Source organism: Cebus imitator, unplaced genomic scaffold (assembly GCF_001604975.1).
Source record: "Cebus imitator isolate Cc_AM_T3 unplaced genomic scaffold, Cebus_imitator-1.0 Scaffold85, whole genome shotgun sequence".
Lineage (NCBI taxonomy): Eukaryota > Metazoa > Chordata > Mammalia > Primates > Cebidae > Cebus > Cebus imitator.
The window spans coordinates 7,322,970-7,345,123 of record NW_016107400.1 but is presented as its reverse complement, the minus strand read 5'-3'; the positions used below and the strand labels follow the sequence as shown (position 1 = coordinate 7,345,123).

Genomic DNA, 22,154 nt, shown 5'->3' with positions numbered 1-22,154 from the left:
AGGGTGAGATTCTGTCTCAAAAACAAAACAAAATAAAACAAAAACAAAACAACAACAACAACAAAAAAGGAAGCCTTAACAGACCATTGTTGTTTGCCATATCCAGCAAGAGGTAATTAAAAACCCAATAAGATCAGACAATGTTATTAAATCAAAAATTAAAAACAAAATGAAATACAGGCACCCAAAAACAAGTTCCCAAAGAGAAGAACAGGCCTTTTATTGCGTATGCATAAGGACCTGTTCATTGCTGGTACCCAATACCCCTTAGCTTTATGCCTGAAAAATTTTGTAATCACTCAAGATTTAATCACGATCTCATTTTCATCACAGTAACTCTAGAGAATGCAATGATGGCAAGGGGCTTGGGTTCTGGTGCCAAAGTAGAACCAGGGAAGAAGCCCCCACCCTGCACCTTGGGCCCCCAGGGGTCAACGGCTAGGCATTGGGGACTGGAAGTGCCGACCCCAGCAAACCTCACCACAGCACAGGGTCCTAGAGTCTTGCGGTCACTTACTGAGACGACCTTTTTTTTTTAAACATTTGATGTCAACTTATTTACTCCTTTGCCAATATTCAAACAGGCAGGCATTCATACAACAGCAAAAACAAGCAAAAGAAACCTTTAAAACGGCCAAATAATCTGTTCTATTTTCTTTTTTTCCAGTCGGAGTCTCACTCTGTCTCCACTGCCAGGCTGGAGTGCAGTGGCATGATCTCAGCTCACTACAACCTCTCGAGGATCACTTGAGCCCAGGAGTTTGAGACCTTGTAAATACTTATTCAGGAAAAGTTCCACCAGGGCTGAAGGACTGGTCTCTGTCAAGGTCCACATGGGTTCCAGCTCTGGCTCTTGTTCAGAGACAGCCCCCTCCACAGCTGAAATCAAAGAATCAGCAAACTTTGAAGAAGTGGGAAAACCAATGAAGTCCCAATGCATAGAAATGATGCCTTAGCCAAATGTTAAGTCGGCTTCCTCAGTGCAACCTCAACTTGTCATCCCCCCACCTCTCTTGAGACTGGGTCTCACTTTATTGCCTAGGCTGGTCTTAAAACTCCTGGGCTCAACTGATCCTCCTGCCCCAACCTCCCAAAATGCTGGGATGACAGGCATGAGGCCACCATGCACAGCCATCCCTGTCTTGATGCAAATATTCCTCCTTCATCTCAGCCCCCACCTTCATGCTATTTAACCTGAATTTGATCCTCTGGGTCAAGGACCTTGCTTTGACCTTCGTGTCATTGCCAGTTCATCCACCTGCACAAGCCAATGGTGTGGCACTGCCACAATCTCCTGTTCTCAGATGTCAACAGGCGACAGCTATTATTCCTTGCAGTATTTATTCAGCCACTACCATCCATCTGACAAGGTGGATTACAAAGATGAGAGCCTATCAGCATGTGGTGGCCTAGCACAGCGCCTCGAAATGATGGAAGGAGCTGATTACTCTTGATGCAGGAAGGGAGCCCAGAGCAAGCTATCCTCTAGTCTTTGGGGGTGGGGAGCATAGCACGGCAGTGATGCTGAGGATCACTAGAGCTGGGAACACACCCAGGCATGCAGAGCTGGGAGGAATATTTGAAAATGTGTAAATGCCTGTGGGGCCAGGCGTGGGGGCTCATGCCTGCAATCCCAGCACTCCAGGAGGCTGATGGGCAGATGGATCACTTGAGCCCAGGAGTTTGAGACCAGCCTGAGCAACATGGGGAAACTCCATCTCTACTAAAAATACAAAACGTAGCCAAATTTGGTAGTATGCACCTGTAATCCCAGCTATTTGAGAGGCTGAGTGATGAAAATAGTTAGAGCCTGGGAGATGGAGGTTACAATGAGTTGGGATTCAGAGTGAAACCCTGTCGAAGAAAAAATAGAAAAAGGAAAGGAAGAAAAAGAAAAAGGAAGAAAGAGAAAAGGAAGAGAGGAGAAAGAAAAAAATGGAGGAAAGGAGGAAAGACAGCAAAGGAAGAAAGGAAAAAAGAAAAAATAAAAAAAGTGCATAAGTGCCTGTGTTAGAAAGTTTACCCCAACTCTTGGCGGCTGTGAGTGACGAGAAGGCCCCTGAGCCAGGGTGCAGCACGATCAGCAGCAGGTCTCTGCCAGACAAAGGGCAGCACCCAGGCACTGGCAGTTGGGATTGATTAAGACCGAGAAGTAACACTGGCTTAGGGAATAGAGCTATATTTATTTAAGGACTAGGCAAAGATCCAAACCACTTTAAAAAAATTTTAAATCAAACACTTTATTTCCACATAACAAGCGCAAAAAACTCCCAAACACTTTAACAATACAATTAACGCAGTTATGAATTATATACTACTCAAAGCCCCAAGGTCAGAAGGTCAATCAGCTTAACGCTCCAAACATTTCCAGACATGGTTTTTCAAAGCTACCTTTGGTTTTTGGAAAAACCAGTATGGAAGTCAATATACATTGAACGCACTGAATAACATCTGCTTATCGTAAGGTGTCCGACAACATTAGCTTACACCTGGCAAGTTGGAGCATGATCAGAAGTCATACACTGAAATCCATACACAGATTTTGCCCCGAGCTCCTGGAGGGAGAAGCGAGGGCCGTGAAGGGGGAAGAAAAGGCCAGTCCGGGTGTGGCGTTTCTCGCTTTGTAACAGAGGTATGAGAGTTTAACACTAGTACACTGTCAAGTCATTAAGCTTCATGTTCCACATGGTTTCTTGCTGAGGCTTGAGATGGGCACAAATGGTGGGGAAGATGAAGTCACAGAAGAGTTTTGAGCAACAAGATCCCAAAGATGCTCAGAGAGGGTGGGAAGGAGCAAGCTACAGTTTCCCATTGTTCTCACATTATTTCAGGGTGAAATTGTGATGAGTTCAGATAAAATGTTCAAATATTTGCTTAGATTTTTAATCAGTTGCTCTATGAGAACCCTCATACATAGCAACTTTGAAACTTTCATTATAAAAAAGAGCCTACAAATAAATTCACAAAAAAGAGACAATTAATGTTGAGCAGCCAAAAAGTCATGGTTTATTATATCTGAAGAAATTTCATAATTCAAACACAACCAAACTGTACATTTTACAATCACATTCTATTTGTAAACAGTTAAAAGCCACTGACTTCTTTTGCATCTTAGGACACAAACAGTTAGAATCAAGGCAATGAAATGATGGCAAATTCTGTACTGTTAAAATTTTTACCCTTGTTTAGTCTCTCTTCTTTGACTAAGCAAGCATTATAATACCATTTGGGAGCAAAAAAAGGGGGAGGAAAGAAAGTTTAAAATGGTGTAACTCGTTAGTTTGCAACAACATTTAAAATTTTCTTTATACAACAAACAACTCTGTAAGCCCAATACCTTGGTTACAGTATGCATAGTTACTGATTTCGGCTTTAAGGTACAACAGTTAAACATTAACACAGTCACAAGAGAGCAGAAACATATGGAGCCACTTGATGGGATTACAAAAAATTATTACCTATTGATTATTAGCAAACCATCATCACTCACTAATAAAAAGACAGCATCTGAAAGCAGAATGTCAAACTCCAGCTTTAAGCGTTTTTTTGTATTTTCTTTTTTTTTTGGCAGAGAAAATTCTTTAACAGAGCAATATGTAGTATCAGTGCTAAAAGTTGGGGTTTTTCTTTTTTTCCTATAAGAAACTACAAGGAGTTTTTTTTGTTGTTTTTTTTATTTTTATTTATTTTTTTTAACTGGGGAACTGGTTTTCCTGAGAACCATGCTCTTTGATTTAGGACAGGAATAGAAAAACAAAAGAACATGGCCAAATGCTGCTCCTTTTTCCCAGAGATAGAAAGCATCTTTTAAATCATCCTCCATTTTTTTTTTTTTTGTCTTTTACATTTTTTTTAAATGATGGAAGAGTAAACATTTTCTTTTTTCTCAAAAAACAAACAAAAAAATCTGTAAACAAGAAGGTTCAACGTGGGAACCTCCAAAACAAAATGGAAAGCCTATTCAAAGTGCAGGGCCCGTCCTGGGTGGCAGGTGGGCTGCAAGTCACAGCTGTGGCCACAGTTTTTCAAACTGCAGAGCGAAATTCTTTAGTTTTACAACATGAAAAAACTGGTGCAACACTTTCATTAATAATCCTAAGTCAGCATCCTAACTTGATCTTTTAAACTCCACGATACCACAATAAGGTAGGCAACATCAAGGCATAGTAGAGAGCGCACGCCTCCTAAGAACACCCTTGAGTAAACATTGACACTGGGACAGCTGCCCCCCATACTGCCGATGAGACGGAGAGAACATCATTCAGTGCAAAGGGAAAAGCTCATACGTTATCAGCCCAAAATATGGTTTCGCAAAAAAGAGAGAAAAAAAGGGAAGGGGGGAGGAATAGAAGGAAAAAAAATCCGAAGGCTAAACATGATGAATAGACACAAGCGAGCTCATTCTCTACGGTTTAGCATGTATGGCGCTATTTGGGAGTGTAAATAGAGTAGATACCTTTTCACATTATAATATTGGCCTGCATGATTCAAGTATTCAAACTGATATGTTCTGGGGAAAACAAAGTGGAAAATGTGCAGAGAATAGCTGTTCCCACAGGCGGCCCCTGGCTGCAGGCGGCGAGCCCCACTTAGTGCTCCTTTCCCTCGCGTCTGAGGTCCCGGTCGGTGAGTCTGCATCTACACTGTTACATGGACTCTCCACCCCCACCCAGGTGGTCAACAGAAAGAAAAGCGTTAATGGGAGATGGGCTGCTAATTCCTCGGGGGTCGCTGCTGCTTGGAGGACCCCACAAGCTTGTGGAATAATGCGGGGTCCCCCAGAGTGAAGTGCCGTGAAGGTCTCCACAGTTAGTTCCCGACAGCCCAGCACCATTCCAGTGATTGAGATCGGTCCGGCTGGAGAATGAGTGGGAACAGTCGAGGGAGCCCAGCCGGCTCTGGCTGGACCCGAGAGACTGCCAGCCGGGAGAAGGGGTCAGAGACTGGCTTTGTGCAAAGAAACGACTGATCTCCTCTTCACTGGCAAACTCAGCAAGAATAGTAGTGTTCCCCAGTACACACCTAGAGGAGAGAGGCACCGCGGACACGTGAGGACGGTGCGTCAGGAGGGCTTCATTAACTCCCAGTGAGGGTACAACTTGTCTCTGCTAGAAAAGCCACGGAGCGCGCAGAGGGAGAGACCACACCACATGACCTGTGAGCCCTCCCTTTACCGAGCGTGCGCCAACAGCTCTCTGGGGCCTGGTGCTTCACCCAGAGTGAACTTCCTTGGTCTCCCACGGGTAATGTAAGGGACTTTCTAGGGCCATTTGGCCAGGTCTGCTTCCCCCGCTTAGGAGTGCCAGTCTCGGAATGAGGGCACTGCTGCGGCCCACAGGAGCCACCCATACAGGACCCACCCACACAGGGCCCTGTGTGCTGCCCCAAGCCAGGCTGTACTCTCTCATAACTTCTTCCCCAAGACTCTTCCAACTGGGAGTCCAACGGCCAACTTACATGTGCAGAGACTTTTGTGCCTTCACTACCTCTTCTTTTGAACTGTAGCGGACCAGAGCATTTCCGTGAGGGAGGTTCAGGTGGAATGTGATCAGTGGGCCATGCTGCATGCACAAAGTGCGCAGAGTTGAGCCATCGATCTAGGAAACAGCGTGGGAACCACCAGTGAGGGGTCACTGAGGGTCCTCTGGGAGGCCATCCCAGGCTGCACTGCTGTCCCTCCTCTCTTCCCTGAGGCTCTGTGCTGGCATTACTCTTCACTGACACTCATTGCTCTAACTGGGTGCAGAGCCACCCTCCCCACCTCCACTGCTCCCAGAGCCATACCTTTCCGGCCTCTAGACTCCTGGACACTCCCCAGATCCCCAATTCCTTATGAGCCATTGTCCCTGCTATGACTCCATGTCTTCTCTCTTCCCTGCCCTGAGGACAGCATCCATCAAAGCTCTGCTCCCTGGGGGAGGAGGAGGTGGGCGCTTAACACCCAGCCTCCAGAGGAGGGGGCAGGCCAGGGGCTAAGAAAATGCTCTCACTTTGGGGCAGACCAGAGTTTCTCCACATGCGAATAAGGACCACCTCTGTCAAATTCATCTGCAGGCCCTCAAACCAATGCAGAGTCCCAGCTCTTCGCCCAGATCTACTGACTCAATCTCTGGGTGAGACCTGGGAATCTGTATTTTTGGTTGGTTCCCAGGCACATTACGGCGTGAACCACAGGATCTGACCAGAGCCTGCCTGAGGTCTACAGACCAGTCCTCTGGTACTTCCTCTGCTTGGGCTCACTACCACCTACAAGCCCTCGTCTCACACCCAGACCCGAACCTCTGTTCCCATGCTCCCTGACATAGCCACATAAACCAGGGTTATCTGGTATCCTTACCTGAGGTGTAAGGTTTTTTAGAACAAGCCAATTTGTTATTCTCCCTGAGCTGCTCTCACCCCAGCTGGAACCTAAACGAGGAAAAAAGGACAAGTCAGTTTTCCAGGTCTGGATGAATACAGCTAGAGTTACTCTGCAGATCACTCTGCATCCTGGCTTCCTTTATTTCCTTGCACTTCTACAAGGGATGCTTTCTCCCTAGGCTCACAATCTGAGCTCCCTCTAGCCATGGCCAGGCATTAACTCCATGGCAGAGGGCCCTGCCTCTGGGGAGAGTGAGCTCAGAATGGCTCCCAGCTTACCACATGGGAGGGCAGTGAGCCATAAAACCCAGCCATTCTCTCTTTGAGATCTTCTCATTGATAGGAGCTAAAATCATCTCAAACGATACCCTCTGAGGAAGGCTTCAGTAATGTCTGAGTACTCTGCCTGTGTGTCCTTCAGAGTGTGAAGCTTTAAGGGGATTCCAGAGCTTGCCATCGCACAGATGTTCCTTGTTTTCACCTGCGTTACTGCAGAGGCTCCCCATCTGGCCTTCCTGCTGGGCCTCCATGGCATCCACTCTCCCCCTGGGAGTAAAGCCTCACCCCTGACCCCATCTACGACTCAAGGCGCCTCACAAACACTTCAGGGTGATTGGAAAGACCATTCCATGACACAGCTCACGCCTATCCACTTCTCATGGAATTCTCCCATCCCCGACAATCCTCTCAGTACTCCAACGGGAGTGTCTGTGCTTTCTCAGGTGTCTGGGCCTTGGCAGAGCCTGCCCCTCGGCTTTACCTGGCTTACTCCTACAGGTTTCCTGATCCCACTCAACTGCATCAAGGCTCCCTGGGGTAGGCTCCTGGCCACTTTCACTAGCGCCCCTTGCTGTGTGCTGCCAGTCTTAGCTGGAACCCAGATAGATGTCTGTGGCCTGCAAAAACCACTCACATCACACCAGTTATGTTAACTGGCATTTGGAAGCTTGGCAAGGACTTCAGTGTTCTTTTCCTGTGAATTAACCCCCACCCAAAGGAAAAGCTGCAAGTTTTCCTACAGCCAATCACCCGTCTAAAGATCAGAAATTACACATTCGATCAGAAAATACTGATGAGGTTTTATTACTCATTTTCAGCTTGAAGATGGGAATGTGTGGTGTAGTTTGCAAGCAAGGTAGAGTGAAGGATAAGACTGTATTTACTGTGGAAACTGCTAGGTTAATCTGGGTGTGTGTGTGTGTGTGTGCGTGTATGGTGTGGAGCCGGTGCAGGCAGAGCATGATGCCAATGCTAGCCATTTATAGAATGAGGAGAGTTTGCCGGGGCCTTCTGGCTTATGGCTGTTGGCCCTGTATGATTAGTCAACAGCACCCTCTTTCACTCTCAAATGTTCATGTTGAATACAGGCCAAGTGACCACCCAAACAGGCCCTATTCTTCAAGGTCCAGTTCCAGACTTGCCCAATACTGGTTTCTGCTCCATGTGATGTGGTTTAAGCCTGCCACGAGCAGGAAGTTATTACACATTTTAAGATGTAGTCTTGAGGAACGTCTGAGACAACGGAGCTTCCCAATCCATTAAGTTTACTGTGGCCTGTTGTGTGTCTTTGGGTGGATCATTTCTTTGAGTTCTCATTCCATCTGACAGAGGGTAACGCAATAGTCTACTGTTCAGGTCTCTATTAAATTCGACTGTTAGTACTGGTTAGCGTTCTGCAAATAAACCACAGAAAACCACCTTATGTACTGCATCTTACCTGGGGTATATCTGGCGTCAGAATTTCCCCATCCTCCACCTACACGAAGGGGAGAATTATCCCACGTAGACAAGGGTGGCTTCTGACCAGTCAGTCCCGGAGGTGGGCGGGACGGAGCAGTGATGTTTTTAGGTGGCAAAGGGACCTTCCACAGCTCATGAGCCAGAGAGGTGTTTGTAACTGAACCAGGAGACCATGTCAATTTGGAATCACTATTTCTGGCTACTCAAAGGGGGAAAAAAAATGGAGAGGGGAGGAATAATGTTTAAAGGAGGAAATTTAAATAACAACATCCAATCTCCCACAGAAAGCAAACCTAACAAACAAAAGAAACTCTATTAAAACCTCCAAATCAAACTACACTGAGAAAAAAGAAAATCAGCCCAAAGGAAACTGCCTCCCTCCCTCAAAACACTCAAGCCATTCATCCGTTATTAATCGTTTTAAGACCTATGAAATTCTTAGGCCAGTGTCCAAAACCGTACTCTAACTGAAATGGAAAACAATTTGAATTGCTCTAAAATAGCAATTGTGAATTTCTTAATAACCGTAATCGAGTCACTCAAGAAAGTCAGGCCATTTAAATGAATTTTAGAACTCTGTTGTTTACTCAGGGAAGAAAGGACTGCAAAAGAGCCCCAAATCGGGAGCTGTCACAGGAGATCTTCACAGGCTGCCTGCCTCTCTGCGCCATGCATTGGCTACTGGGCACCTGGCATGTGCTGTCTGTGATCTCGACACAGTCTACTGAGGACAGAGTGGGTAAGTAATTTGTCTATGGGTCTAATGTAGAGCCAGGATTCAAAACTAAGCCTGCATGACAAAAGAAAGAAAAGAAAGGAAAGTAAAATGGAGGAAGAAAGGAAAGGAAAGGAAAAGGAAAGAGAGCAAAAAAAGAAAGGAAAGAGAGAAAAGAAAAAGACAGCAGGCCTGTTCCTGATGCACACGGCCTTGCAGCAATGGGGACATGAGTGGTATGCAGGGACCGGGTACACAGTAAACTATATCAACTGTCACGCTAAAAGCATGGGGGCACAGCAAGGAAGGGAACAATTCCTATCCTCCATCACTATCAACTCTTTTCTTACTTAACTTACAAAGTGCGTGTGCATTAGGTCAGTGCTACTCAGGGTGTGGCTGCAGTCACAACACAGTTTCATATTAATCTGCCACAGGATGAGTCCAGAAATTCAGAGTGCACATGTGTAGACCAAAAGCAACCTGACATTCCTGTAACTCTCAAGCATGCCATCATTCTCCTAGCAATTCGGAATTCATGTTTACCGTATTTTACAAAAGTATCAGTCTATGAGGACTGGCAATTTTTTTTTTAAGGTCCATCACTTAAGATAGTCTGAAAACTAGTTTGGATTAAATTACATTTAATTACAGAGCTGCTGTGGCTCTCAGGTGAGTGGGAGTGGTTCAGTGAAAACTGATTTTAGTAGATGACCGCTGGGTAGAGTAAGTTTAAAAGGAATAAATGATGTTAAAAAATAATTTCCCAGGCTCACAAACAGAACCTCTTAACTCCCTGAGAAGACTATGGACAAAAAGAAGAGGGCATTAAAACAACACTGCGGCCTTGGCTATGACCCTCCCTTCCTGAATGAAGGCGAGGCCCACCTGAAGTGCTTTGTGCTGTACTGCTGAGGGGAACGTTGTAGTTGGAGGCACGAATGGATGACCAGGCACTAGTTGAAGGCAGCGTGGTGTTCAAGGATGAGGATGACCCTGTGTGAGGGAAAAGTCCAATCAGCCACCAGGGCAAGGGATGTGGAGGTTAAGAAAAAGCAAAAGCTTCCAGAGAAATCGAGGTCTAACAGTATGCCACAAGAAAGGAAACAAGATGATGCCTGAGACATCTTCCTTCTTGCCTTCAAATGAGCACGCTGAGCGAGCTCGCCAGCTGTCTCTGCCTTGGCTCAGCACAGGCATTTTCCCTCTGATTTTGTCCTCACTGGCTGTGAGGATGCATTCTAGCAATGAGGTCCACCCACCCAGGACAGCACTTGCGCTCTGCTTCCCAGCACTGGGTCTAAAAGGAGGTTTGAGTCTTGCTGCTCCTAACTTGCCCCTGAGACCCAGGGACTTCTTACTGGCTAGCCTGCTCTCTAAGGCACCCAGCCGCAGGCATTGCCAGTGAGCTGAGCCTTCAGCCTTCTCCATTACTCGCTATATTCAGGCTCCCAAACCTGGTGTTGCTTTCCATTTTCAAAACCCCCTTCAGTACTACTCTAGTTGAGCTCTAGACCTGACCACCATCTGGATTACTATACCAGTTCCCTGACTGGTCTACCAGCCCAAACCACTCTGGTGACTGCAGCCAGATTACCCCATCTTAAAGACTCTTCCACCCAAAGCCGTCAATGCTCTATTTGCTTTAACATCAAATCCAAACTCTCCTGACTTTCAGAGCCTTTCTATAGGCCATCAGATTCTTCAATTAACTCCCATGCTGTGAGAATTTATGCTTGGCTTCGTGTCCTCCAAAGGGGGCAGAGCTGTCTGTGAAACATAGACGCTTCGCAATGCTGAGGACTCTTCTCTGCTGGTGCAGAGACACTTGTTACCTCAGCAAATTACACGTCTAAGGCAACATGGTGGCTGCTTCACATCTGCTTTATAAAAGTATAGATGGTATTTTAAAAAGAAAGTATATTTTAATATCTAAAAATTCATTCATTAACAGTCCTCTGGTACAAAATCATGGATGAAACACATGTAAATGCCTTGAGGTGAAAAGTAACCCTGTGGCAGGTAATAGGATAATTTTATTTGCTAACCAATTAAAAAGCACATCTGGACTGCAGGGATCCTTAAATTGGTCTTATTCTTACTCTCTGAGACAGTTTAATTTGCTCTTCCAGACAAAAGTCCTTCAATATTCACAGTATATAAATATAAAAGTATAAGGTCTTGTTTTTTAAATAATCATAATCTTGTAACTCAGTATAAAGTTAGTAATATAACTTCATTTGTTTTTTTTTTTTTTCATTCAGTTAATACAATTATTGGAAAGCACAGGTTTGCTGGTCCTTCATGTTAACTTATTAAATTAATATCCATGTTTGCCATACTAAGGATGATGAAATTCTCATCATTTAAAAAGCAGCCAAATTAAAAAGCCACCTATGGGAAAATAGGAAGTTGTTTGCCATTCTTCTTTTTTTTGTTGTTTTGAAAAGAGACAGGGTCCCACACCATGTTGCCCAGGCTAGCCTCAAGCTCCTGGGCTCAAGCGATCCTGCTGTCTCAGTCTCCCAGAGTAGCTGGCACTACATGAACCATTCTTAAGCTGTGTTGTTAATTCTCACTCAGAAATGGATTTGCACCCCTACGTACCACTGTTCCTGTCCCTGAGGTGGTCAACTTCCCGCACAGTATTAATTGAAAGATTGTTTATGACACTGCCAGGAGTGACGTAAGGGTCAGTTTCAGGGTCAATGTTTGGATAACCTTTCCATGGCTCACCAGGACGAAATTCTGGAAATGGAAATTTAAAATCAGTTCAAAGCTTAATCATCATTTTAAAATCCATTATTAGATATCCAAAACCTTTATTCCTAAATTCTATGCAACTCTCAAATATTTTCCAATTTATACTAACACTCTAAGAGGATGGTTCAGTGATATAATTAGTATTATAGAGCTATTCTTTACAAATAACTTGCAAGTTTTTACAACTGAAATAATCTCTCTGAACGTGAATATACATATACACACATATATATGCATATATGCATGTGTACTTGTATGTATACAGACACATACATACGTGTGTGTGTGTGTGTGTGTAAATATATGTATGTATGTATGTTTGCGACAGGGTCTTGCTCTATCACCCAGACTGGAGTGCAGTGGTGCAATCATAGCTCACTGTAGCCTTGAACTCCTGGATTCAAGTGATCTCACAGCTCAGGCTCCCCAAGTGCTGGGATTACAGGCATATGCCACTGTGCCTGGCCGTGGATTCCTGTATTCTTAAACAGTAACATTTAAAAGTGCTTTATGACAAATCACAAAGCTACTGCAACTCAGGTAGGACAAAGCAGGCCATAGAAGCATTTCTGTTAACTCCTATGTACAAATGAAAACACTGCAAATTACTCCCTGACACAACTTAAGAGAAATAATGAATTAAAATTTTTAATAGAATTCTTCATGCTGGTCAATGGGACTCACTTCTACCTCTGCTGCTTGAGCATAACGGCATAGGGAACAGGCTGACACACTCACTTGCCCAAGACTTCATGCTTAACTTTTCCTCTATCACTTCTGCATTCCTTCTCATCCGCACAGGTCAGTCTAATCACGCCGATCTGGGCTACATCAGTAGTAAGTCCAGATGTAACAAAACCTTAATGGAAACACAGTCTCATGAAAGAAACTGTTAGAAAAAATTTTACCTGGTGGCCAATTAACACTGCTAGAGCCATTAGGCGATTTGGCACGTGGCCAGCCATCTCCTATAGAACCTGGAGGACTGGCTGGTGAAGTACTGCTGTTCATAAAGTCATAGGGAACAAATGGAGACTCTTCCAGCCTGAAACCACTTGAAATAGCACCTAACAAGAGAAGAATAACAGAGAAATGTGAGCAAAAATGCACCATCAAATTTATTTCTTACACTTTCTCAAATGTAACATGACCACTTTCTATTGGATCTGTGTTCGCTGGAGTAACTCTTTTATATTGAGATTCTAACGTCTCATTTGAAGAACGTCTGAAAGTGACCACCGTGAATTTCATTTCAAGGATATGAGGCCCATAAACATCATTAAGTGACCAGAATATTAGTATAAAATTATTTCCAAATCATTAAAACACCTGTATTTTGGACTAAATTGAGATTGAGTTTGGTGAACTCTTTGGTGGGAAATTCCTGTTTTGGAGGATGAATGAGGAACACAGAAGGAGGGAACAAATGGTGATAAAGGAAGAACCATGGTAGGGAGCACTCTGAGTGCAAAGAGGTGGATCTGAGAATCCAGAAAACCGCTATGCCCACAAGATTATACGCAACAAAAAGAGATCAATACTTTTCTCTATCAGGATGTTCATATTTCCACCCTATGCTCCTCCTTCTTGTGACTACACAGTACTGGTAAAGATAGCTGTTACAAAAACAAGTGTGAAATCCCATAAAAGCACTATTTCACTTAGAGATTATCCTTTGTTTTCTTGTGATTTACTCTCCAGATACATATCTGAACACACATTAAAATGACAAATGCAGGCTGGGCACAATGGCTCATGCCTGTAATCCCAGCACTTTGGGAGGCTCAGGCGGATGGATTACAAGGTCAGGAGCTGTAGACCAGCCTGGCCAACATGGTAAAACCCCATCTCTACTAAAAAAAATAAAATACAAAAATGAAAATACAAAAACTAGCCGGGCACAGTGATGTATGCCTGTAATACCAGCTACTTGGGAGCCAGAGGGTACAGGGAGCTAAGATCATGCCACGGCACTCCAGCCTGGGTGACAGAGCAAGATGCAAAAAAAAAAAAAAAAAAAAAAAAAAAAAAAAAAAAAAAAAAAAAAAAAAAAAAAGACAAACGCTTTACTATTAATACAAGCGGAAAGACACACCATTCTCACTGGAACTGTGTCAGCCGCTGTGCTAAGTGCTGGAAGTAGAAAGGCAAATCAGATGGATGGGGTCCTTGCACTTGGTGACACTGTATTCTAACAAAAACCAAATGAACGGAGAAGGGAAAGAGAGTGTGTAGCAAAGAGGGGCAGAGCTAGCATGTGAGGGGTTGGGGAAGAGATACCAGCTGGTAGGCAGCCTGCACAAAGGCCTCATGAGAAAAAGTGTGACATGTTTGAGAAAATGCAAAATCACTTTGTCTGAAAACTAAGTGGGAGAGTGAGTAACATTAAGGAGTTGGGCCCTGATCTCCCATGCAGGGAGGGATGAGAGGGCAGGGATGCCCCATTATGTTTTGTTTCAAAGGTCCTGAGGTGGGAGGTGCATGCTACAATCAGCCCTAGGACCTAGCACTCCAAACTGGCCCTTGCCCTGCCAGCTCCACCCATGTTTGTATCCCAGTCCCTGAAGGCATTACAATTTGCAACACCCTCATGTAGGGATGCAGGGCTTTGCAGGCAGGCCACACTAAGGAGTTTTTTGTCTTTTTTAAAAGAGTGAGTCTCAGCTCACTGCAAGTGATTGCGCTCAAGTGATTCTTGTCGCTCAGCCTCTTGAGTAGCTAGGATTACAGGTGTGGGCCACACCTGGCTGTTTTTGTGTATTCTTAGTAGAGACAGCGTTTTGCTATGTTGGCCAGGCTGGTCTTGAACTCCTGACCTCAAGTGATCTGCCTGTCTCAGCCTCCCAAAGTGCTGAGATTAAGGTGTGAGCCACCACGCCTGGCCAGTTCTTTCATACTGAAGGGTTTTAAGACAAGAAGTAATACAATTTAATTTGTTTGAGATCACTTTTGCTTCTGTGTGGAAGATGAACTGGAGGTGAGAGAAACAATGCAAGCAGGAAGACCGTTAGAGGCTCCTGAGATAGTGAGGGGTCATCCATGCATAAACCGTGTACTTTGGAAGTAGAATGGGCACTATTTACAGATGGATATGGGGGTTGAAGAAAGGAAGACATCTCCTAAGTGGATAAACAAACGGTGGCATGTTCCATTACAACTCTTGAAAGGAATGAAGTTTGTACGCCACAATGTGGATGAGCCTGGAAAACAGCATGCCAGACACAAAGGGCCAGAAAGTACATACTTCTATTTTAATGAAATGTCTAGTAAAGACAAATCTATAGAAAACAGAAGGTAGGTTAGTTTTTGTTTATGGCTAGGAAAGAAGGGAGAATGGCAGAGGGGCTATGATAGCTCAGGGGTTCTTTTTAGGTGGATTGTGATGATGGCTACACAACACTGTGAATATACTAAAAGCCACTGAATTAAAAGTAAATTATATCTCAATAAACTGCTAAAAAAGAAGGAATGAAAAAGCCCGGGTGCGGTGGCTCATGCCTGTAATCCCAGCACTTTGGGAGGCTGGGGCAAGTGGAGCATGAGGTCAGGAGTCTGAGACCAGCCTGACGAATACGGTGAAACCACGTCTCTACTAAAAAAAAAAAAAAATACAAAAATTAGCCGGGTATAGTGGCAGGTGCCTGTAGTCTCAGCTACTTGGGAGGCTGAGGCAGGAGAATCGCTTGAACCCAGGAGGTAGAGGCTGCAGTGAGTTGAGATCACACCACTGCACTCCAGCCTGGGCAACAGAGGGAGACTCTGTCTTAAAAATGAAACAAAGAATGGGGCTGGGCGTGGTGGCTCACGCCTGTAATCCCAGCACTTTGGGAGGCCCAGGTGGGTGGATCACGAGGTCAAGAGATTGAAACTATCCTGGTCAACATGGCAAAATCCTGTCTCTACTAAAAATACAAACATTAGCTGGGCATGGTGGTGGGCGTCTGCAATTCCTGCTATTCGGGAGGCTGAGGCAGGAGAATTGCTTGAACCCGGGAGGCAGAGGCTGTAGTGAGCTGAGATTGCACCACTGCACCCCAGCCTGGGTGACAGAGCAAGGCTCTGTCTCCAAAAAAAAAAAAAGTAAGTAAGTCTCATTTTCTAGCTTCAGGCATTTCACGGGCAGAGGTATAATCCATTGACACTGGAAGAAATCAGAGTGTGAAAGGGAAAACCAAGTCTCCACCATTCATGTTGAGTTTGAGGTGGATGTAAATAGAACCTGGCTTGCAACTCTGGCCGGCTCCCACTATGAATGTCCATTACCGCACAGTCAAGCCCTGCATGCCACTCCAGCCCCATTCCTTCCTCTGACTTCAAGTCTCAGGGATGATGGTGCTGGCCCGCGACAGGGCCTCCAACCCCTCGCTGGCGGGCACTGACCTATCCCTGACTCAGTGCATCTCCACAGTGCCCATTTCCCCTCTGGCTCTGGTGTCCTTAATCTTGTCAATCTGATCTGTGTGAACTATGTATCTGTTCTATAAGCAGAATTAAAGCCATCTGGGAGTGAAATCGGACATAAATAAAGTAATGGGTGTACATGAAGCAAGGATACATGAAGCAAGCATAATTACCACATTCCAAGTGATTAATTCTTATACCTGAGATGACAAACATTATATTTTTTCTAGTAAGAACAATTTCGATTAGGGAAAACTTCATTTAATCAAAGGGAAATAGATGACATAATGAGGCAGCAGGGGTCCAATTGTATTTCATTAATCAACACAAGGGGAACATGAGGAAAATGAAATGTAAAACATACATGATACGTTCAGTTTAAGCAAATGGACCTAAATGTACCGTGGAGAAATGTATTTGTCTTGAAGGTAGGGGATCTGATGAGATAGTGATGAAGACAGTAATGGCAATGATGGCTACGATTTGCTGACCACTGATGTGTCTAACCCTGTTCCAATAGCTAAGGGCTTGAGCTGCATTGTCTCATTCATCCTCAAAACATCCCAAGAGGGCCACCATTAAAAAAGAATGAAATCATGTCTTTTGCAGAAACGCAGATGGAGCTGGGAGCCATTATTCCATGTAAACTAAAGAGAAAATCAAATACTGTATGCTCTCACTTTTAAGCAGGAGCTAACTAATGGGTACTCAAACATGAAAATAATAGACACTTGGGACTCCACAAGGGGAGAGGGTAGCAAGGGTTGACAAACTACTTATTGGGTAAAATGTTCACTATTTGGGTAATGGGCTCACTGGAAGCCCAATCTCCACCAGTATGCAATATACCTGTGCAAAAACATGCACAGGTACCCCCAAATCTAAAATAAATCTAGGCCGGATGCAGTGGCTCACACCTGTAATCCCAGCACTTTCAGAGGCTGAGGTGGGCAGATCATTTGTGCTCAGCAGTTTGAGACCAGCCTGGGCACCATAGGAAAACCCCATCTCTACTAAAAATATAAAAAAAAAAAACTAGCCAGATGTGGTGGTGCACACCTGTAATCCCAGCTGCTAGGGAGGCTGGGGGTGGGGGTGTGGGGTGTGGGGAGGAAATCACCTGAGTCTAGGTCAAGGCTGTAGTGACCTAAGATTGTGCCACTGTACTCCAACTTTGGCAACTGAGGTGAGACCATGTCTCAAAAAAAAACCAAAACAAACAAACAAACAAAAATAGCCCAAAAGGTACTATTATTAATTCCATTTGGCAGAGGGACCTCAAGTTCAGAAAGGTTACTTGCCAAATACCTAATTAAAATCAAATGTCACTTAACAGGGCTACATTTGGAGACATTAGGCAATTTCATTTTTGTGTGAACATCAGAGATGGCAGAGCCCGCTACACAGCAAAGCCCTATGACATGGCCTAATGCTCCTAGGCTACAAACCTACAGTGTGTTACTGTACTGAGTAATGCAGGTGTATCTAAACATAGCTAAACAGGAAAGGTACAGTAAAAAGATGCTACTACAAACTCAATGGACTCACTGTTACATAGATGGCTCGTTTACTGAAGCTTTGCCATTATGTGGTGCATGACTAGAATAGCAGAATCAATCAGTAGCAGAGCTAGGTCTCAAACTTAGGGTTCATATTTATTTTGTCACTTCCTCATTGTCTCAACTCCCTGTTCTCACTCTTCAGGTCAGAAAAATTCCAGGCTGGGCACAGTGGATCATGCCTATAATATCAGCATTTTGGGGGGCTGAGGCGGGTGGATCACCTGAGTTCAGGAATTTGAGACCAGCCTGGCCAACATGGTGAAACCCCATCTCTACAGAAAACACAAAAATTAGCTGGGTGTGGTGACACACACCTGTAATCCCAGCTATACTCGGAGGCTGAGGCACAAGAATCACTTGAACCTGGGAGATGAGGGTTGCAGTGAGCCAGTGATATGATTTACAGTTAACACCGATTCTTGTCTGCCTGAGACTCGGATCCCTCCTGCATTTGACCTCTGAGGGGTCTGTCTGAAGGGGCTGGAGACTGACTAGCTGATCAGTTATGCAGGTGTTTCAGGCTTACACTGCTGAATGAAAGAGTGAGTTCAGTGAGTTACCAAGCTTTTCTGCTTTTAATTTCTGAAACTCTCTTCAGTGCACTCGCTCTCATGTCCACTGACCTTTCTCTTACCTAGACTACTTTAAGTCTTAACTGCCTCTAGATACCCATCACTTTCATGTTTAAAATCATTAATGGCAGAAAAGTTTTCCACGATTTGCACCATACCTACTATTCCACCTTCATCTACCTCCTTTCTGTCATTTGCACCTTCACCCCCAGTTATGCCCAGATACAGAATTCCCCAGGCAGTCCTCTTCGAACCCTGAACCCTGCATGTACTATTCTCTCTTGTTCTTCCTGTTTGTTTGGTAAACTTACTGTTCTCAAGGTAAGTCTTTCTAGATTTGCAGATCCACCACACCCACAGTTATTCCCGACTCAGTGCTCCTAAGGAACTCTGTATTATTAAACTATTATAAATATTAACTTTGATATTACCTATTATATTGTACTGAAGCTGTTGACATACTTTTGTTCACAATGAGCAATTCCAGGGCAAGTATTTTTACTTACATACATACATATGTTCAACTGTGTGCATGTATGTACATATGTGGCTATGTATTTCAGGTGCTAACACAGCCTTGGAAAGCAGAAGACAACGATTAATATTTGCTGGGTAAATGGATAATACTAAATAAGATGAACATGGCATTTCTAAAAAAAATTTAATTGCTGAGAAGACAATACTGTTAAATCTATATGACTTACACAGAGCAACGAGATATATACAGAAAATGTGTCCATATAAAAGGAATTAAGAAAAATAAAATTATGGGCTGGGTGTAGTAGTTCACACTTGTAATGGCAGGACTTTGGGAGACAGTGGCAGGTAGATCACAATCACCTGAACTCAGGAGTTTGAGACCATCCTTGGCCAACATGGTGAAACCCCATCTCTACTAATAACACAAAAATTAGCCAGGCATGGTGGCTTAGGCCTGTAGTCCCAGCTACTCAGAAGGCTGAGGTAGGAAAATTGCTTGAACCCGGGAGGCAGAGGTTTCAGTGAGCTGAGATTATGCTACTGCATGCCAGCCTGGGTGACAAAATGGGACCCCATGGTAGAAGTTTTAAATATCCTACTAAGAACATATCAAATTAAATTTAGTAACTTTTTTTTTTTTTTTTTTGAGACAGAGTCTCATTGTCATCAGGCACCAGGCTGGAGTGCAGTGGCGTGATCTTGGCTCACTACAACCTCTGCCTCCCGGGTTCAAGCAATTCTCCTGCCTCAGCCTCCCGAGTGGCTGGGACTACAGGCGCACGCCACCACGTTGGCCAGGACAGTTTCAATCTCTTGACCTCGTGATCCAGCCTCAGCCTCCCAAAGTGCTGGGATTACAGGTGTGAGCCACTGCGCCCGGCCTAGTAAATGTTAATAAGTATAATAATATTAGAATAAAATCACTTACAAAAATTTAAATAATTTTAAAAAATGCATCATCTGATCTCTTCTTTATAAAACAGAGTAGAGGTGAATTTTGCTTTTCATCTGAAAGTCTCTTAACTAAGACTTAATAGCTTTTTTAAAATGAGGAAAATTTCTAAGATAATTTGGCTTTGAAAACATATATTTAAAATAAAATAAAGGACTAAATCTGATATTCTGCAGGTTTGCTTTGTTTTTCTGGTAAATAAGATTAACAATGTATTTTATACCATGTTTGCTGGAGTTTTGATCCAAAGATGTGTTCACAGAAATGCTGTCCACTGTAGTCCACTTCCTTAGTCTTGACTGTGGCTCTTTAATACTGTTCATATCCATATTTACATTCAAGTTTGAGTTCAAGCCTGAAAAATTAAAAAACAAAACATTATAAAATACAGCACATTTTCGTTCTAGTAGCACAACTATTTCCTAGAAAAAAAGGTAACGAATCTAATGTTTTCAAACCATATAACTGTTAATACTATAATTTAGTGATATGTAGAAAATATTTCTCCAAAAAATTTTGATGATTTTTCAATTCCTTGGTGAAACAACACGGAGAAAAGTTTTAAGGAAGCCAAATTTATAAGTTTACTTTGAATAAAATGCAATTGTTTAGCTACTGCCCAAGTGTACCATGCATGAAGATCTGTGGTCACTTTCAGTTGCTATCTTTTGCTTGTAAATTCGAAAGTAAAAATGTCCTGCACTAGCAATTACACCTAAGGAGGAGATGGCCATATCTTAAGGCACAATTCACTTGACCTTTCCTGATGAGGCACCTCAAACTTGGGTACTCTCTTGGAACAAGAATGGAAATTTCAACCTTAGATCAGTGGTTAGAAAACTATTAAGCTAGTTTTTCTTAAAAAGTAATCCAGGGACTATTAAAATTAGAATCACCTAAAAGCACTTGTTTAAAAATGAAGACTTTACAGTGGGAGCCACAATCTTCATTTAACAAGTTAAAACCCAGGAGGTTCTTACTCTAAAGTTCCAAATTAAACTGTTTTAAATTTTCTGATCTGTTGAGTCCATGTTAAGTCCAAAGTTTTCAAGTTTGATAACTTGAAAACTTTAACAATGTGAATTCTCTAATATCATGCCTATTTTGCAGAGGGCAACTAAATTTGCTACTCTTGGACCCATCAATCAGATCAGGAGCTAATAATTTTTTTCTGCAGAGGTTCAGCCGGTATATCAGGCTCTGTGGGCCAAATGGTTCCTGTGTCTCCATGCAACTCTGCTGGTGCAGCATGAAAGATGCCACAGACCTCAGGTTAAAGAAAATGTGGCTGTGTCCAACAAAACCTTACAAGAGCAGGCACTGGGCCAAATGTGGCCAACAGGCTATAGCCTGCTGCCCAATTTAGATAACTGTATCAGTGTCTGCATGGGCCAAGCAGACTTTCTTAATCAAGAAGTATCCCTCACTGAAAAGCTGGCCAGGGCAGGAAATCCTACACTTAGACCTTATATGGCCCAATTTATATGTCAAGTGTGTAGTCAAATAGGAAGAGCCACTTCCCTTCAGTGGTGCGACAGAAACTTCTCCCTGTACTTGGGTATCATTCTTTCACCACTAACTGTTGTCTCTGACATCACCTGACCACCACTAAATGGCTTCTACAGTATTTACCCTCAGTAGTAACTGACAAGGGAAGTGTTTCTGGAAATGCACAGAGATTACTAATAATCCTAAGGACTCAAAGTACAATTTATGTCCCAGGTGAGCCAAACCAGTTCAACCAAAGAGTGAGGCAGCAGCAGGGGCAACAGCATGCCCCAGGCTCTGCCCACAGCCCAGAACATGCCAGATAACTAAAGGTCTTCAAACACTCTGGCTGACAACCAGCAAAGCTGGTTTATAAGAAACTGCTGTTTGGGAAAAGACGGAAAGAAAAAGCAAAATGAACAGGGCATGAACAATCAAGGGTCAAAATATAATCAAGGGCAGAAGAAAAAAGAGACGTAGGAAAAAGAAAACATATAAATACAAAATCTCCATCCAGTGAATAAAAGCCTGGAGATAACAGAGAAAAAAAGGAGTGGGGTAGAGGTGGGGAGTTACATGCATAAGAAAGGCAATCTCCTTTCTTACCTCCATTTTCTTATTTATATGAGTAATCATTTACACATACTCAGACATAATTAAAACTTCAAGTTCTGAGAGCTAGCAAATGTGACTGTGACCATTACCAGCTATTTCACCAACAGAGACTGCTCAAAAATTCTCTGGTATGCTGTTTCTAATAAGAACATCCGCCTTCCCACCCTTAATAGCCTATGATTAAGACAGGTAGGCCTTAAAAAAGTGAAATGTTTCCTTTATTCTAATGCACTTCAAATGAGTATGGAGTTTTTGAAATAGTGTGATTTTCACGCCTATAATCCCAGCACTTTGGGAGGCCAAGGCGGGTGGATCACCTGAGGTCAGGAGCTCAAGATCAGTCTGGCCAACAGGGTGAAACCCCAATTCCACTAAAAATACAAAAATTATCTGGGCATGGTGGTGCACACCTGTAATCCCAGCTACTCAGGAGGCTGAGGCACGAGAATCACTTGAACCCGGGGGCAGAGGTTGCAGCCTGGGCAACAGAGCAAGACTTTGTCTCA

The 22,154-nt window shown here is 43.6% G+C and overlaps 1 protein-coding gene across 10 annotated transcripts in view; it reads right to left on the bottom strand.

The window, feature by feature from the left end:
- Nucleotides 1-2,221: 2,221 nt before the first annotated feature.
- TNRC6A (trinucleotide repeat containing adaptor 6A) overlaps nt 2,222-22,154 on the bottom strand; it is a 221,366-nt gene continuing 201,433 nt past the window's right edge. For 3 of the 10 annotated variants that reach the window (XM_037740592.1, XM_037740593.1, XM_037740595.1), the window contains 8 exons: nt 19,769-19,900; nt 12,487-12,645; nt 11,423-11,563; nt 9,704-9,811; nt 8,078-8,299; nt 6,338-6,408; nt 5,458-5,597; nt 2,222-5,022 (listed from right to left, as the gene is read on the bottom strand). In XM_037740592.1, the coding sequence (XP_037596520.1) occupies nt 4,647-5,022; nt 5,458-5,597; nt 6,338-6,408; nt 8,078-8,299; nt 9,704-9,811; nt 11,423-11,563; nt 12,487-12,645; nt 19,769-19,900 (1,349 nt within the window). In that variant the 3' untranslated portion in view covers nt 2,222-4,646. The remainder of the gene's footprint in view (nt 5,023-5,457; nt 5,598-6,337; nt 6,409-8,077; nt 8,300-9,703; nt 9,812-11,422; nt 11,564-12,486; nt 12,646-19,768; nt 19,901-22,154) is intronic. The other 7 variants (XM_037740596.1, XM_017534421.2, XM_037740597.1 and 4 more) reach the window with 3 other exon arrangements.